At 45.5% G+C, this 14,277-nt stretch overlaps 1 protein-coding gene, 1 long non-coding RNA gene and 2 other non-coding genes across 6 annotated transcripts; 3 read left to right on the plus strand and 1 right to left on the minus strand.

Annotated features, from left to right (window-relative positions):
* Positions 1–2,979: 2,979 nt before the first annotated feature.
* LOC121397601 lies at positions 2,980–4,948 on the minus strand. 2 transcript variants are annotated; one of them, XR_005963786.1, is made up of 2 exons: positions 4,811–4,948; positions 2,980–3,248 (listed from the first exon to the last, which is right to left on the minus strand). It is a non-coding gene; the product is annotated as an uncharacterized LOC121397601 (long non-coding RNA). The 2 variants fall into 2 exon arrangements; XR_005963787.1 differs by lacking the exon at positions 4,811–4,948 and adding an exon at positions 4,502–4,638.
* Positions 4,856–9,056, plus strand: rpl10.S (ribosomal protein L10 S homeolog). 2 transcript variants are annotated; one of them, XM_018231880.2, is made up of 7 exons: positions 4,856–4,961; positions 5,051–5,087; positions 5,382–5,440; positions 6,162–6,269; positions 7,985–8,123; positions 8,451–8,613; positions 8,851–9,056. In XM_018231880.2, the coding sequence occupies exons 2-7, from the start codon at positions 5,065–5,067 to the stop codon at positions 9,004–9,006; spliced, it is 648 nt and encodes a 215-aa protein (XP_018087369.1). In that variant the 5' UTR covers positions 4,856–4,961; positions 5,051–5,064; the 3' UTR covers positions 9,007–9,056.
* Positions 7,069–7,202, plus strand: LOC121397857. Its single transcript, XR_005963973.1, has one exon. It is a non-coding gene; the product is annotated as a small nucleolar RNA SNORA70 (small nucleolar RNA).
* LOC121397858 lies at positions 8,254–8,387 on the plus strand. Its single transcript, XR_005963974.1, has one exon. It is a non-coding gene; the product is annotated as a small nucleolar RNA SNORA70 (small nucleolar RNA).
* Positions 9,057–14,277: the final 5,221 nt, after the last annotated feature.

Here is a 14,277-nt window from a genome sequence, read left to right on the forward strand (position 1 = left end):
TATGTTGCGCTTATAGGGATACTTCATCTGGATCGCTCTAGATCTAGATCACTTTGCTTGGATCGTCTTCACAGATCGAATCTGTTGCATCTTCCTGACTTCAACTTGGATCGCTTCACTTCTACTATTATTGGATACATTGGGAGGGGGGGCACCTGGTCTATAACTGATAACTGTTCTTTACACAATTTGTGGTATATATATCGATAAAATGTTCTAAATAAGTTTCTGCATTGCAGCTCACAGGGATTGGATCGCTTCTTCTGGAACACGTTACTTGGATCATCTTCACAGATCGAAATGGTTGCATCTTCCTGGTTTCCAGAGTTCCTTTGACATTCAACGCTGCATCAATTTTGGGTCCCCATTGATCTGAGGTCTGTTATTATGGTACCATTTGTGTGATAGGCATTCATTCGAATTGATGTATTTCACCCGGCTGTGGTCAGCCACTACTATTATAGAATACAATGGGGGGGGGGTCTGCTGAAGGAGAGGAGTGGAAGGTTGAACATGATCATATCTATGACACACGTCCAAGAATACTACAATCAACCCCAATGAAAAGGTTTAGAAATTCACAGCCATTAGTGAATGTTGGCTCCTTGCATGACACTGCAATGTCACCAAACCTTCACAGCTCTGTACATGAAGACCTAAGTTGTACAGTAACATCAAAGTGCTCCACAGCTTCTGACCCAGACTATGTTCCAGACACAGATGAGTGTAATGAATTTTCAGTAACTGACACATAGACTGTTATTGAAGAAGACAAGCAGAGCTTTGTGAAAGAACGGAAATGTATTGTTTTTGAGTCTTGTCTTGATTCTTTGATAAGAAAGATAACCTGCAGTTTTGTGTGCAACAATCAAGATATTTGCAATGCTCCGTTCATAGAAATTAAAAAACATACACAAGGCACATTTGTTTCAGTGTCAGTCGTTTGCCTGAATGGACACACCTACACATTTTGGAAAAGTCAACCTTGCATCGGAAGAATTTCAGTTGAAAATGTTTTAAGTTCAGCTGCAATATTATACAGTGGCTGCAATTTTTAAAGTCAGAGAAATGTTTGATTTATTGGGGCTTGGATTCATATCCCATAATACATACTACAGATACCAGCGTGAGTTACTTTTTCTAGTTATTGATGTACACTGGCAGCAAGAACAAAGAAGACTACATGACACATTCAGTGGCATAGAGTTGTGCCTTGCTGGTGATGGACAATGTGACAGCCCTGGTTACAGTGCCAAGTATTGTGTGTACAGTTTTATGGAAGTGGACATAAAGAGAATAGTGGACTTCGAGGTTGTTCAGGTAATAGAAGCCAAGACTTCTCCAGCTATGGAAAAACTTGCATTCACAAGGTGCTTGAACAGGTTATTGGCTCAATCATATAAAGTTACTGCAATAGCAACAGACCGTCATTCAGGAATTATAAAAATAATGCGTGACAAGTACAAAGGCAAAGGCATCACACATGCGTTTGATATGAGGCACTATGCCAAGAGTTTAAAGAAACGCTTGGTTGCTGCAAGCAGAAAGAGATACTGTTCTGCAATAACTGAATGGATCCCAGCAATAACAAACCATCTGTGGTGGTCCTCCAGCAAATGTAATGGTGACTTATGTATGATGCGCGAAAGGTGACAATCGGTTGTTCTGCACATAACAGATCAGCATGAATGGGATCATGGAAAAATGTACCATGCATGCACAAATAAAGAATACACAGATGAGGAGCGAAGTCTGCGACCATGGATAGAAAAAGACTCTCAAGCCTATTTATCCCTGGCTGAAGTAGTCCTGTCAAAGAAAATGACAAAGGACTTTGAGCACATGACAAAATTTCGCCACACTGGAGCATTGGAAGTATATAACAGCTTTTCCCTAAAGTACCGGCCTAAAAGAATCCATTTTAAAAAGGATGGAATGGAGGCCCGCACGAAGCTTGCAGCTCTAGCCCATAATGCAAATGTGCATAGACCGCAAGCTCGTGTCCGATTGCCCAGTGAGGGAGGGGACCCTGTTGGCTCACTTTGACATAGCCTTGTGTTTCCCAAATTCAAAAAGAAATGGGTTGCTAAAGCACTATATGAGCCCACAACCAATGCACATGTATTTCCAATGTTGGTGGATGTGCTCAGATTACTGGAGGACAAATTGACCCATAGTTGGGATCCCAGAAACAGCACCATGCCGGACAACATTGCAACAGAAGAGAGACCAGATAAAAGTTTGACTGTTCAGCATCATTTGTCAAGATTTCAAAACTGATGCATGTAGACATGGTAATAACATCTGACAAAGTGCATGTTATAGTGTAACATGTAACAGTACTTGTGAATTGTAATTGTTGCTAAGCGATTTTTGTAATGTGTTCCAGTGTACTTTATGAAACCTGTCTTGTAACGATCTAAGTACCCCCTGTTGTGAAAAAACTGTATGATAAAATGTAGACCCCTGACCCTGTATATGCCAGCTGTATGCACTAATAAAATTAGCAGACCCTGTAGCCCAAAGCACTTATAGTAGCAGCTGCCCCCCCAATGCTCTGTGCACTTATAGTAACAGCTGACCCCCCCAACGCTCTGTGCACTTATAGTAGCAGCTGACCCCCCCAACGCTCTGTGCACTTATAGTAACAGCTGACCCCCCACAACGCTCTGTGCACTTATAGTAGCAGCTGACCCCCCCACAACGCTCTGTGTACTTATAGTAATAGCTGCCCCCCCCAACCTCTGCCGTTAATGGTAAATGAACAGTACTTGTGAATTGTAATTGTTGCTAAGTGATGTTTGTAATGTGTTCCAGTGTACTTTATGAAACCTGTCTTGTAAAGATCTAAGCACCCCCTGTTGTAAAAAAACTGTATGATAAAATATAGACCCCTATGTTCTCAACTGCATTTTAGGAAACTTGTGTTAGAAATACTTGTGTGTATCTATGTCCACTGTGTCAAGAAGAACAAAGAACTAATGTTTGTATGTTTTTTATTGAAAAAAATCATAAAGATTAATAAATACTACAAGTTCAAACATCAATGAAAAATAAACAACCACAAAAGGCATCAGTCCAAAGCCATATCAAAAGTATTATAGTCAAATGCCTGTAGAAATCCTCTGTAACGGCCTTTGGGGTCTGGATAAGAGCTGCAGACTTTTTGAACGACGCAGGCTGGAATAGGCACCCGTTTCTTGGGCCCTAAGTAGCCATAAATACAGGCGATGAATGACCGTAATTTTCTGTAGAAGAAAGAGATTATTAGTGATCTGCACAAAAATGTTGCTCTGCACTAGTCATCACACACTAAGGGGATAGGTCGTGTGACATTATTTTATATAGGGTTAACACTGGCAGGACTTTATGGAGCAAACCGGGTTTCTGTACTTTTTTTTCTTTTGAGCAGTTTTGGCCATTGTTGGAGCTAAAGTGGATAAAAAAAACCATAGCCAATTGTGCCATTTATACAAAGCAGTTTTGTCTAGAACAGATGTTCTTCACATAAGGAAAACACACCGAAATGATTCCCATAATCCTCAATCTATAGGTAAAAGTCAGATGAACTTGCCTGTTGTGGCTGCTTATTCCACCTGTGGGGCGTTGCATGTTCCAAAATATCTGCAAGTATTCCAGGTGGGATTTACGTAAACACTAAAGTAAAATACTCATACTAAAAACACTAGATCCTAGTGGATAATATCCCTGGTAAGCAAAGATGTATGTAAGCAACTAGGAAATAGACGCTTCATTTAGAAAACACTAGACCCTAGTGGATAATATCAAAGCCATGAACCGCTACCAAGGCGCAGATCAAGAATACCAGGAATCTGGCACAGTTCGGCTTTATTCACGCATAGGAAGGATAACACCCTCCACTGTTATCCCTCCTATGCGTGAATAAAGCCAAACGTTGATGTTAACGGTGCCGGATTCCTGGTATTCTTGATCTGCGCCTTGGTAGCAGTTCGTGGCTTTGATGTAGTAGCCGGCGAGGAGTGACGGGCATATCGCGAGAGCAGCGATCGAGCAGGACGGCATATTGGTCCGGGTGAGTTCCGCCATTAAAGCTTCGTGAGTAGAACCTAGTGGATAATATCCCTGCTAAGCAAAGATGTGTGTAAGCAACATACAAAATACACTAGATTCTAGTGTCTTACAATATACCAGTAGAACTAAGCAGAGAACCCACTAAGAGCATATCATATTGTGTTTCCCACTAGGAAATAGACTCTGTGTAAAATACACTAAATCCCAGTTGCTGACATTATCCTGTAAGAACCATGATATACTATACAGAGTGAAAGGGAGAGTATACCTTTAAAATCAATGAGCTAAATCATACCCACAAATCCTTCCAAACCCTAAAAATAAGTGGGATGTATTTTACATGCACTATATTGTCTAGTTTCTATTCATTTTCCAACTAGAAAATTGTTCCATTAGCAACTTGGAACGAGCTATGTCTGACTGGATTGTCTACTTTCTATTACTGTACCTTTTCCCACTAGGATTTAGCCCAACTATAGTGAAAGATCTATTTCCTAATCTGTAAAGATCCTCTGTACCATTAGCAACTTGGATCTAGACGCAACCCTTTCCTCCCAGTGTTCCCTTCCGCTCACGTGACTCCGCTCTTCTCTACTACTCGCCCAGTAGCTGCGCCCCTGAGATTCCCTTTCTTTCCCTCGCGGTATCCCACCCCACACTGCGGCACCAGCCCAAACAAATGGAAAAATGAGAAGCGTGGCCCTGATGCGAGACCGCCTCCCTTCATCCCGACTTAAGTCTCCAACGAATAACTTACGTCTAGTCGCACTAGGAGGAAATGACATTTGCTCAACGCAGGATGTACTTCATTACTCGGTTTTGCGGAATACGTATGCGCGTGGATGGGGGCGGAGTCGATATAAGAAGCTGTGCGCAGGCGCGCTAAATCTCTTTCTGGTGTTGGCGAGGTGAGTGAAATGGCGGCTCAGTCTAATCGGCTCGTTCCTTCTTGCCTGGTCCCGCGCTCATACTCTCTCCGTCTTTGGTTTTTCTCCAGGTGCATCCGCAATCATGGGCCGCCGACCTGCCCGCTGGTGTGTACCGACCTCCCGGGGATCTGGATGTCACTTGACTTATGAGGCCTGTGTGTCCGCCCTGTCACGTGTGCGGGTTCCCTGTGGAATCTGTCCGTGGTTATATTGACCGTCTGTCCTATCTAAACCCCCGTCCCTGTACATGGATGAGCCCATTATACCCAGCCGGTTTTGGGGCATAATTCTCCGCACTGCGCTGCATCTCCCTCACTGCAGCCCCCCGCAGAGTTGGTTTTTGCTGTCCCCTCCCACACACTGGTACGTTCCTTATTAACTCTTCCCTGCTCTGTTCAGTTACAGATACTGCAAGAACAAGCCCTACCCCAAATCCCGCTTCTGCAGAGGGGTCCCAGGTAAGTGAGCTTGAGTCCCAATGAGTGAGTCGGAGGCCGTGTATTCGGGTTATACTGCCAAATTGTGCCCCATAGGTATAAATGGCCCCCATACACTTAGTGGCTTGACTCCCACTGCCTAATATGAGGCCCAGCCATTGTTTTAACCTTTGATTTACCAGTTTCCCCAGGCCTGGGCTCACTCTCTGTGTAATCTGTTTATTCTTCCCTGTTCAGTCGCTGCCCCAACCGATGGCTTGCGCTCCCCTAAGCCTGCCCCATACACACTGGGTACCTCCTGATCCTACTTTATGCCCCTTATTTCACTGCCACTTCTTACTCCCCCACCCCCATCTTTCATATTACACAACTATAGCATGTTGGGGTACTAGGAATCTTCTGGGCACTCGATAAGCTATACCCTCATACTGCACTGTTAAATGGAATCAATATGGCACCTCCTCCCATATGTATAAATACAAATATACAGAGAAGGAATGTTCTGGGCACACAATAAGCTATACCCTCATACTGCACTGTTAAATGGAATCAATATGGCACCTCCTCCCATATGTATAAATACAAATATACAGAGAAGGAATGTTCTGGGCACATAAGCAACACCACAACTGCTATGTAAGCTTTTGCATGTTTAGTTGATAAAGCCCTATGAAGGAAAAATGTCTAACAAGTAAAATCTGGTATTGCTGCTCTGTCTTGCTAATGAAGCTTCTCCCTGTAGATCCCAAGATTCGTATCTTTGATTTGGGGCGCAAGAAGGCAAAGGTGGATGAGTTCCCATTGTGTGGTCACATGGTATCTGATGAATATGAACAGCTGTCTTCAGAAGGTATGGCTGAGCACTGGTTAATCCCTCCCACCAGTCTGCCAATTACCTGGCATGTGCTTGGGTTACTCCTTCATACATAGTACCAGATATGAAGTAGCTAAATCTGATTGTTATTAAAGGAACAGTTACACAACAAAATTAAGAGTAATGTAGTGTTGTGCTGCACTGATACAACTCATTTGTTTGCTTCAGAAACTCTGCTATAGTTTATATAAACAAGCTGCTATGTAGCCATGGGGGTGGGCATTCAAGCACCGGATACACAGTAGATAACAGATAAGTACTACTATAGTTTATATAAACAAGCTAGTGTAGCCATGGGGGCAGCCATTCAAGCACAGGATACACAGTAGATAACATAAGTACTACTATAGTTTATATAAACAAGCTGCTGTGTAGCCATGGGGGTGGGCATTCAAGCACAGGATACACAGTAAATAACATAAGCACTACTATAGTTTATATAAAAATCTGCTATGTAGCCATGGTTAAAAGAAAAGGCACAGGATAGACCGTAGATAATACGTTCGGAATAATCCCTTTGTATACTAGAGCTTTTCCGTTATCTGTGATAACCCCTTGCTGTGCATTCTTTTTTTTTTTTAATTTATTTATTTTTACAGGGGTGTTTGTTTTGCTTAATTGTCTCTCCTAGTGTCTTGTTTTATTTCTGACAGGTTTAGAATAGGGTTACAGCGTTGGGGGAGTAGTGCAACTAGTACTTACAGATCCTCAAACCCTAAATTCATGTTAGACCAGGCATAGAACAATTGCAGTGGGTTCTGGGATGTGAAGTGATCTGCAGTCAAATAAGCCGACCAGGTTTTGTTTCCATCAGAATGTGGCGTGCAATGGCTGCGCACAGTAACTCCCTTGGTTGTGTATGTGCTTTGCTCTCAGTACAAAGTGCTCTAAGGGACCTTGGGGACACCCCTGTATATGGCACCTATGTTGTCTGTTAGTCGACTGAATCAGCTGATTCTTTTCTGGTTTCAGACTTTAGACCGGAATGCGTTGTGCCTTTGGCAAGCCCCAGGGCAAGTGATCATGTATGATCTTTGTCCCTGCAGCTGGAGTTGGAAACCATAAAGGGGATGTAAAGCCAAAAATAAAATCCAATACTAATCTCTACACAGTTGCCGACTGCTCTACAGGGAAACAAACAAAGCTGCTTGAGTTCTGCATGGCTGGGAAGTATGGTGGGGGCTCCCCCTGCTGTTCATAAGTATGATTGTTTCCCTGCAGAGCAGTTAGGGACCGTCTGACAGTTCATATCCACAGCAGTAAATGAAGAGAGAATTTCACTGCAAACAGTCAGGTTTCTTATAAAAACAGTAATTTTTTTTTAATTAAAGTATATTGTAGATGGGTTTCTTTTTCATTAGAGGGTAAAAATAGGGATTATTTTTTTGCCTTTATATGCTCTTTAATACCCGAATAGGTGTTGCAAGTCTGCTTGCAGCTGTCATTTATAGGGGTGTCATTCTTGTAACTGTAAATAGGTAGTCTCTGAAAAGCAGGCTGCTGCACTGGAACTTCTGGGCATATGGTTGTGGCCACTTTAAAGCACATTATGTGTAAGGGCATTTTTACTGCATTTTCTACAGAGCAGTGTTCCACTGCTTGACATTTTGTTTCCTAAGCTGTCAGCTCTGGGGCATGCACCTGGAATGTTATGTTTTTTATCTGTACAGCATTGTATCTTTCTGTTCCAGCTCTGGAAGCTGCCCGTATCTGTGCCAACAAGTACATGGTGAAGAGCTGTGGCAAGGATGGCTTCCACATCAGGGTTCGTCTGCACCCTTTCCATGTCATCAGAATCAACAAGATGTTATCATGTGCCGGTGCTGACAGGTATAGAATAGGGTTATAGCATTGGGGGAGTAGTGCAGCTAGTACTTACAGATCCCTAGATTCACAAACCCTAGATCAATTTAAGACCAGGCAGAGAACAATTGTAGGGGGTTCTGGTATGTGAAGTGATCTGCAGTCAAATAAGCCGACCAGGTTTTGTTTCCATCAGAATGTGGCGTGCAATGGCTGCGCACAGTATCTCCCTTGGTTGTGTATGTGCTTTGCTCTCAGTACAAAGTGCTCTAAGGGACCTTGGGGACACCCCTTTATATGGCACCTAGGTTGTCTGTTAGCCGACTGCATCAGCTGATTCTTTTCTGGTTTCAGACTTCAGACTGGAATGCGTGGTGCCTTTGGCAAACCCCAGGGCACAGTGGCACGTGTCAACATTGGCCAAGTGATCATGTCTATCCGCACCAAGACCCAAAATAAGGAGCATGTGATCGAAGCTCTGCGCAGAGCTAAGTTTAAGTTCCCTGGGCGCCAGAAGGTAAACTGCTTGTGCTTGTTTTACTCATGTGGACAGGGTTTGGGGGCACTTTATTTTGTTTGGGTCTCATAAGGTATTTGTCCTCCTGACAGTCTGAGTTATACTAGCGTACTGCAATGTTGTTTCAGGGGCTGTCACCTTGATTGCTTTGCCTGAGGCTCTGTATGACCTTGCAATGCAATGGCACTTGTGAATAAGCATTGGTTTCTTGTGTTCATTTATCCCTTTCGTTCTCAGATTCACATCTCCAAGAAATTTGGTTTTACCAAGTTCAACGCGGACAACTTTGAGTCTATGCTTGCAGAGAAGCGGCTGATCCCTGACGGCTGTGGGGTCAAGTACATCCCCAATAGTGGCCCCCTGGACAAATGGAGAGCAATTCATGCTGTTTAGTTTCTATTTCTGGCAGAGCTTGTTCTCCCAATAAAGTTTTTTGGACATTATTTGGTGTCTTGTCCATTTATTGGTGCTAGGAAATTACTCTTGTAGGACTTTGTTGGTGGGTTTGAACACAATGGCTCTGGCCACTTACCCTGGATAGAGTGCAAAGGTGGATACAGTGGCACAAGAACATATAACTGTTATTCATGGTGGCAGTCAGCCAAATGGCAAACATTCTGGTTCTATGGTAATGTTGCTCTCTATATAGTGGAATGGAGGCATGATACATGAGTGCTGTAACTCACTGACGAGCCATTAAAGGGCAAAAGGTTACTAGCACAAGCTGCCAGATACCCAATACCTCAGATTGAAAGGAACTCATGAAGTGATGTATTCAGAGACTTGATATGAAAGGCTGAGAATCTACACCTCCCCACTATGGAAAGCACAATGACTTGAGTCCCAGAATCTACCAATTTCCAATGTGATATTGGGAGGGAGAGGGGGTGCATTACACTCTGGATAAGAGATTTTGGGAAATAGCTTGTTGGAGTCATTCTGGTTCCTTTCAATCTGTGGATCATGGATGTTTGTGTAAATAATACACTTCCATTTTTAAGTTCACACTGTCTGCACCTTTTTCTACACAAGTCCACCCCAAATTGACTGAGCTTGTGCCATAAAAGGAGGTGGTGGGGGGGAATTTCTCTAGTCGGCCCTCCTGTCAGTGCAGACGTAGTGGGATTTGTCATCCTTCACCTCTGGAGGCAGGACAGAATAAACTTGTTGACTCCTGGCTCCTCCTCCTCCTCTATATATAGGCTGGCTCCACGAATCCTTCCCCAGTTTTTTGTCCTGCCTTGGAGGAAAGGACAGTAATTTTTTTTTTTTTTATTTTTATTTTTATTTCTTTGTTATTTTTCATTATCATCACCTTCAGGGCACGCTGAGCTGCCAATTAGGTGCAACAGGATATTCAGGCAAGCAGGAGCTGCCTGCAGCCATAGGTGATACGCTGAGCTATCACGGGCTAACAACACAAGGGTACGCTGAGCTACCCGCATTATTCACAAGTTGTTTAATCCCACACTTCCCTCCTCACACAATGGGCAGTTGGGAGACACGGGGTACCGCCAGGTAAGCTCATGCGACTGAGACTACAGTTCCTCTTATGGCTGTACCGTGGTCGCGGCAGGGGAGTGTATCTCTGCCTAGCAAGTCGGCAAACTGGCACTAACATTGGTGGCTACGATTACTGTGTTGATCGCGGGAGTTAGTAACTCTAGGGCGGCAGTAATGGGCGCGCGATTACCAGTTTCTGTGTCCCTAAGCGGTTTCTAGGCAACGATCCGCTCAGGGGCAGAAGCGCGCCAAACACAGTTCGCGCCTCTGTTCGAGTCGCACTGACGTCACACCACTGCGCCATTGCATACGGCATACACGCTGCTGATCGAGTGCGCACAGAGCGCTTGGTGTCTAGTTCTCTTCAGCTGCACCACAGGCCTGACACGGATTATCAGGTGCTCACCACACTACTTAAACCGCAAGTATCCGGTACTCCACATCCGAACAGCATAACAGCAGCTGGGTTCTATCACAATACAAGCCCTTAAGGGGACATACATCATGGAGAGAGCAGATTCACTAACAGAACTGCGTGCAGATATTGCAGGGGTTAAAAAGACAAAGCCCCAACAAAAGAGGCCTGAAAAGCTACCTAAATGTAAGAGCTGTAGACATTCATTAAGGAAGTCAGAGAGAAACTATTGCTCAGATTGTAAACCACAAAAAAGAGCAGAGTCACAAGGACCACCTATCTTGTCCCCTCAATCTATGCCATCACTTACAGCAGAGGGATCTTGTGCTGCTCCCATTGCTGATGACAGGGTTAACTCACCGGGCCCATTTTTACCGGTACCAACCACACCACCTACACCCAACTCAGAGGCGGCAGAGGCTGCTACCTTTACCCCACGGCATAAATCAGATTCAGACCCCTCCACTACAGTACCACCTCATTTTGGGGAGTTTATGCAATGGATTATGAAGTCAATCCAACCACTGCCTTCAACATCTAGACCAGCCCCACTAGTGAACAAGGGACCAAAAAAACGCAAAGCCCCAACAACACTAGTCTCCTCATCTGAATCGGAGGAAGGCTTGGCATCAGATTCAGAGGAAGAGGATCAAACTCCTCACCAAGCAGTTTTTTCTGATCAGGACTCCACGGAGGGGGAGTCAGACACTGAGCAGTCAGGTGTGGCCAATCCCGAAGTCTCCCGGAAGTTGCTCAGGGAAATGCTGCAAACGTTAGAAATCAAGGATGAGTCAGTGACCTTATCAAAAGCTGACAGGTTGTTGGGGGTCCACAAGAAATCTCAATTGACATTTCCTGTCTTTAACTCAGTAACACAGGCTATTGAAGCAGAATGGAACCAACCTGAGAGACGAATTGCTCTTACGCAAAGATTCTTCAAAACCTACCCAGTGTCGGAAGAACACCAAAAGAAGTGGGACAAAGCTCCTCGGGTAGACTCGGCAGTAGCTAGGTTATCTCGACATACCGCTCTCCCTGCAGAAGAGGCGGCTTTCAAAGATCCACTAGATCGTCGCATGGAATCTACATTAAAGAGATCTTATGTCCAGGCGGCAGCTATACTTCGGCCGGCGATAGCTTCTGCAGGGTTAGCTCGCACAGCCAAGCATTGGGCACAGGAATTGGCCCACAACCCACCATTCTCAAGCCAGGATTTACAGGAGGAACTGACCAAGCTCATGACAGCTTTCACATTCTTGGCGGACGCCTCTATGGAGATTACCAAACTGGCAGCCAAAGCCACTGCGAATGCAGTAGTTACCAGACGTGCACTATGGCTCCGCCACTGGTCAAGTGACACTGCCTCTAAGATGAGACTCTTGTCCTTAAGATTCACTGGTGACTCACTCTTCGGCCCTGACCTCAAGCAGATCATAGCAGAGGTGACGGGGGGTAAGAGTACCTTTCTTCCTACTACAAGAAAACAAAGGTTTGACACACCTAACAAATTTCCTAACAGAAAGAGTTGGACTACACAATCCAGACCCTTTCGTTCCTTTCGTTCCGGCTTCAAGACTTCTACCTCTGAACAGACACAGAAACGTCGACAACCGTGGCAACAACACAGCCGTACAAACACTAAGAAGCCGACCCCAACCAGATCCACGTCCGCCTGACTCAGCCCTTCTAGGGCAGGGTCGGGTGGGGGGACGTCTACACAGCTACCTTGGGGAATGGGAGTCACACGTTACAGACAGCTGGGTTCTATCGATAATTCAAAGAGGCTACAGAATCCCATTCTCTCCCCACCTCCCACCCAGACAATTTCGCACGTCCACTTCAACCACCAAGCAGCACCTTCTCCTGCAAACCACAACAGCTCTCTTGCAGGAGGGGGTCATAGAGACGGTACCAAAGCAAGAGCGGTTCAGAGGCTTCTACTCAAATCTCTTCTTGGTACGCAAGAAGGAAGGCGCATTCCGTCCGGTACTCAATCTCAAACCCTTAAATCCTATGGTCGCAAAGCAGAGATTCAAGATGGAATCGGTTCGATCCGTGATAGCATCCATGGAACCATACCAATTCATGACTTCCATCGATCTTCAGGATGCATATCTGCATATACCGATCTACCCAGCTTCACGCAAATTTCTACGGTTTGCAATAGGCGACCATCATTACCAATTTTCGGCCTTACCCTTTGGACTCTGTACTGCGCCACGTGTGTTTACCAAAGTACTCAGCCCTGTGATAGCCTACCTCAGACGCTTGGGCATAAAGATTCTTCCCTATCTGGACGATCTTCTGATCTCGGCGCCATCGGCCGCTCAGGCGACCGCGGACACAAAGACGTGCCTTCAAGTGCTCACCCAACACGGTTGGCTGATAAACTATCGCAAGAGCGCTCTACAACCCAGCCAGACCATCAGATTTCTGGGCCTCCACTTCAATTCTCACGCGCAGAAGGTGTTATTGCCACCAGACAAGGTAGACAATCTGATCCAAACTACTCATCGCTTCCTAGCGGCCTTAACTGTTTCAGCAGAGGACTGTCTCCGCCTACTGGGACTTATGGTCTCAGCTCTAGAAGCGATTCCCTTCTCCAGATTTCACATCCGGCCTCTCCAAAACAATTTCCTCTGCCAGTGGAACAAAGACCACAAGGACTTGCACCAAATCATTCCCATTTCAAACACAACCAAACAGAGTCTGCTTTGGTGGACGCTCCCCGCAAATCTCAACAAGGGCAGAAGCTGGGCCCCGATTCACTGGGAAGTGGTAACCACAGATGCCAGTCTCCGAGGCTGGGGAGCGGTTTATCGAAATTACACCCTACAAGGCCTGTGGGAACCAGGAGACGCCGGGTTACCCATCAATGTATTGGAACTCAAAGCAATCACAAAGGCATTGGAGGGCTGGGAGACACTACTCCAGCACCGGTCGGTCAGGGTGCAGTCCGACAATGCCACTGCAGTGGCTTACATAAACAAACAGGGGGGCACACGCAGCAGACTTGCCATGCAAGAGGTGACCAAAATTCTCACCTGGGCGGAGCAGACAGTGTCACACCTGTCCGCGGTGTTCATACCAGGGGTACAGAACTGGGAGGCCGACTATCTGAGCAGAACTACCGTAGATCACGGGGAGTGGTCACTGCACAACGAGGTGTTTCAACAGTTGATTCTCAGATGGGGGACCCCAGACATCGACATACTGGCTTCCAGACACAACAAAAAACTTCCAGTTTACTGTGCCAGGACGAGAGACCCCGGGGCATCCTACCTGGACGCCCTAGTTATCCCTTGGAATTTCACTCTGGTGTATGCATTCCCACCTCTTCCGATCCTCCCCAGGGTCATCGAAAAGATAAAGAGCTGCGAGGCCACGACGATTCTCATAGCACCCGACTGGCCCAACCGTGTTTGGTACACAGATTTGATTCGACTGTCCATATCCAAACCCTTCAGGTTACCTCTCCGTCCAGATCTCCTCACTCAGGGGCCGGTCAATCACCCCAATTTACCTCTCCTTTGTTTAATGGCATGGCTATTGAGACCAGGGGATGGGCGCAACAGGGGTATTCACAGAAGGCGATAGACATATTATTGCAGGCTAGAAAGCGATCTACCTCGAGGCTCTACTACAAGGTGTGGCGGACTTTCATTTCATGGTGTAACCGTCATAACCTATCGAGTGACGGGGGATCTACCTGGGCCGTCATTGAATTCCTTACCGATGGGTTCCAT

The sequence above is a fragment of the Xenopus laevis genome, chromosome 8S (assembly GCF_017654675.1).
Source record: "Xenopus laevis strain J_2021 chromosome 8S, Xenopus_laevis_v10.1, whole genome shotgun sequence".
In the NCBI taxonomy this organism is placed as follows: domain Eukaryota; kingdom Metazoa; phylum Chordata; class Amphibia; order Anura; family Pipidae; genus Xenopus; species Xenopus laevis.